Source organism: Microtus pennsylvanicus, chromosome 5, assembly GCF_037038515.1.
Source record: "Microtus pennsylvanicus isolate mMicPen1 chromosome 5, mMicPen1.hap1, whole genome shotgun sequence".
Lineage (NCBI taxonomy): Eukaryota > Metazoa > Chordata > Mammalia > Rodentia > Cricetidae > Microtus > Microtus pennsylvanicus.
In genome coordinates this window covers 82,267,753-82,271,534 of record NC_134583.1, presented here as the reverse complement: position 1 = coordinate 82,271,534, position 3,782 = coordinate 82,267,753, and the positions used below count along the sequence as shown (strand labels likewise).

The 3,782-nt window shown below is 42.6% G+C and overlaps 1 protein-coding gene across 1 annotated transcript; it reads right to left on the bottom strand.

Moving 5' to 3' along the window:
* Window positions 1-1,557: 1,557 nt before the first annotated feature.
* On the bottom strand, window positions 1,558-2,471 carry LOC142851026 (cytochrome c-like). Its single transcript, XM_075974918.1, has one exon. The coding sequence runs from the start codon at window positions 2,436-2,438 to the stop codon at window positions 2,085-2,087; it is 354 nt and encodes a 117-aa protein (XP_075831033.1). The 5' UTR covers window positions 2,439-2,471; the 3' UTR covers window positions 1,558-2,084.
* Window positions 2,472-3,782: the final 1,311 nt, after the last annotated feature.

The window sequence follows — 3,782 nt, the reverse complement described above, 5'->3', positions numbered from 1 at the left end:
CGCCGAGCCGCAGGGCATGCTGGGCGCTGGCAGCCTAGGTCTTGAGCTGAGAGCTGGGAGGGACGCGGTCCGGTTGCTAGGAGACCGGCCGCGTGCTCCACCCGCAGGGAGACTGTTCTAGCAGGTGGCAGTGGCTGGCTGGTGTTGATAGAGTTCCGAAGACAGGTGTCTGGGGACGCAAAGAAAGAATCAGCTTAAGCTGTTGGGGTGGCCCTAGCATGCGAAATAAGCACTCGGGAGGCTGAGGCAGGAGGATTGCATCAATTCAAAGCCACCCTGGGTTACATAGACAAACCTTGTTTTAAAAAAGGGGGGTGGGTGTGCTGGAGAGATGGCTCAGCAGTTAAGTACACTGGCTGCTCTTCTAAAGGACCTAGTTCAGTTCTCACACTCCCATGGCAGTTCACAATCTATTGTAACCTCCGTTCCAGTAAGCCCAATGCCCTTTTCGGCTCCCCCAGGCACTGCATACAGGTGGTGCATATACATGCAACAAAACATAAGATTTTAAAAATAAAAAATAAAATTTTAACCAGGTGCGGTGGCAAACGCCTTTAATACCAGCAGCTCAGGAGGCAAAGACAGGAAGATCTGCATGTGTTTGAAGACAATCTGGTCTACATAGTGAAACCCAGATCAGTCACAGCTACACAGCGAGACTCTCTCCATTTTTAAAATTAATTAATTAATTTACTATTGCTTTAAATTAACTGGATGAGGTAAACTGGATAGTTGAAAGAGTACAGAGAGTTGCTGAAAATAGGGTAGAGAATGGCTTACCTAAACTTGTGTGAGGGTGTGGGTTCTTTTTCAGTTTTATGAGTTGTGATGCCGTGGACCTGAAATCCTAGCACTTTGAGGTGGAGGTGAGTAGATCAGGAAGTTCATGGTCATCCTTCCATGGGACTAGAAGCCTCTGACAGGTAGGAAGAGAACCTACGAATAAATATTAAAGGTTGCAAATTTCAGCGGGGCAGTGATGGCTCACGCCCTTAATCCCAATAATCCAGAGGCAGGTAGATCTCTGTGAGTTTCAGACAGTCAAAACTACACAGAGAAACACTGTCTCAAAGACAAACAAAAAAGATGGCAAACTTCTGGTTTCTTCTTCACCCTCCTCAACTAAAAGAAAACTCTAGCAGTTTAAAATACAGGCTGTGGAAGCTTTTTCTCTGATAGTAGGAGTCCCGGTCTGTAGAGCGGCCTCATCACAAATTCAAAGCCAGATAAGGACTTGTTTGCCCAAAAGTTGTAGTCTTATTGTGGGCCTGTCAGACTCCCTGTTATTATTCAAACTGACAAAGCATAAACTAGGGGAGGGACACCTCTTTTTTTAAATTACCTTTTTACTGCTGCAAACATCTCCTTTATTTTAATCCTTCCATAAAAAGCTGGCAAAGAATGCCACCAGCAATCACACATGTATAGAAGTTCCAGTTTTGTTTTGCTTCTGAAAGGATGTTTAAGGACAATTCTGAATTACAATTTAATCTTAGATAATAAAGAACTAAAAGTAAGGTCTAAGTTGCTGGTTTCTAAAAGCATTTTTAAAACTTAATAGATCAACTATAGCATTGCTAAATACTCTTTATTTGATATATTCTACATAGACCACAGTAAGTGCCTTTCAATGGTAAAAGGCAGCATCCTTTGACTTAGGGAATTCTAATAAAATAACACCATCGAGTCAAGAATAGACAGTTGCCCCCTGACCTTTAGCCATTGCCTGTAACAGCAGGGAGTACAAACTTTACCACAAATGAGTCTTCTCATTTCTGAGATGGTGACAGAATTTCCCCAGTGTTTAAACATATTCATGTGTCCAATTATAAGACCATTCAATAGGTTTGAGGTGACACCCCATCTTTGTGGAAAGTAGAACTTTAATAATCAAGTCCAATCTTATCTTGAGAAAGGGAGAGCAATGACGGTGTTCATGCAACTGGAATCGTTACTTTTATAAAGATCACATCCACTTTTCTACAAGTCAGTTTATCCTTAATCAAGACCGTCCAACAAAACACTGTTAGCCGTTCATGATCTGAATTTGGGGGTAGGAAGTAAATTACGGTACACATTAAAAGTCATGAGACATGTGTTTTGTAATAAATAAGGCAGCGGAGTTTCTCCTTAGCAGCCTTTTTAAGATAAGCTATTAGGTCCGCCCTTTCTCCCTTCTTAATTCCAGCGAAGATCATTTTTCTTCTAGGGATGTACTTTTTGGGATTCTCCAAACACTCCATCAGGGCATCCTCTCCCCAGGTGATGCCTTTGTTCTTGTTGGCATCTGTGTATGAGAATCCAACCGCCTGACCCATCTTCCTCCCAAACAGACCGTGGAGGTTTGGTCCAGTCTTATGCTTGCCTCCCTTTTCCACAGTGTGGCACTGGGCACACTTCTGAACAAAACTCTTCTTGCCTTTCTCAGCATCACCCATTTTTAATTCGCTCCCAGGTAATCAACACCACAAACGCTGTGACCCAAAGACCGACGTCCCACGCTCTCTCTCTCTCTCCTTCTCTCTTTGTGGTTTTTCGAGACAGGGTTTCACTGTAGTTTTAGAGCCTGTCCTGAAACTAGCTCTTTTAGATCAGGCTGACCTTGAACTCACAGAGCTCCACCGGCCTCTGCCTCCTGAGTGCTGGGATTAAAGGCCTGGAGGGAGGGAGACCCTCTTAAAGATCCTTAAAGTCTTATGCCTAAATTGCTGATATGGCCACAGTGGTCCAAACCTTTAATTCCAGAATCCAGAGACAGGTAGGTCTCTATGAGTTTGGAGGCCAGCATGATTTATATAGTGAGTTCCAGGCCAGCCTGGGCTATATAGTGAGATCCTGTCTCAAACAAAGAACCATCCAGCCTTCAAAGAAAGACCGGATTTGGGGCTCTTGAGTGCCCCGAGTCTGCAGAGGGCCTTTCTCTAGGTGCCCTGTGTGCTTCCTGGCCCTAAGGAAAGCCTTTCTTTACCAGCTGATTTTGTGTACTGGATCCCAGATTTCCTCTTCAGCTGCTGTGTCTTTTCATTTTCTAATTGGCAGAGAACAGAACACAGAAGGTACCTCTTGGCTACATCACCAGATTGATGCCAGACTGAGCTACAGGAGACCCTGTCTTTAAAAACAAGAACAAATATAAGCAAGCAAACAAACAAAATCACCGGTTATCTCAAAGGAAGGCAGCACCATAGTCCCTTTATTCTACTAGTCCTTTTCTTTCTCTCTTTCTTTTCTTGGAGCTGAAAAGCAAGGGCCACCTCAACTGTAGGCATTTGATGTCATTCTCAGTTCATGTTTCTCCCAGAATTTTAAAAATTATTTTAACTAAGAATTAAAACAAAACTCAAAAACCAGCATATAATCTTTTTTTTACAATGACAAAAAATTACACTTGGTTAGGGAGAATTAGGATTGTAAATTGGGAAAAGAAATTTAAGCAATCTCGTCAATGTACTACTTTCTTCATAATTTAAAGGCAAGAGCACTGTGGACACAGTGAATTTCTTCTCAAACTGGCAATGTCTAGGTTTCAAGAAAATAAAGTTATAGCTAGGCATGGTGGCATACACCTTTAGTCTCAGCACTCAAGAGGCAGAGGCAGGACAGCCAGAGGCCAGGCTACAAAGTGAGACTCTGTCTCAAAAGAAAGGAGGAAAGTTACATGTGGAAAAAGAAACTCAAAGGCAAGTTTCTAGGATGAAATATTTTCTTGAGAAAACAAGAAGACCCAGCACATGCTTCTGTAAAACTCTGCATTTGAAAACAAAAACAAAACAAAACAAAAA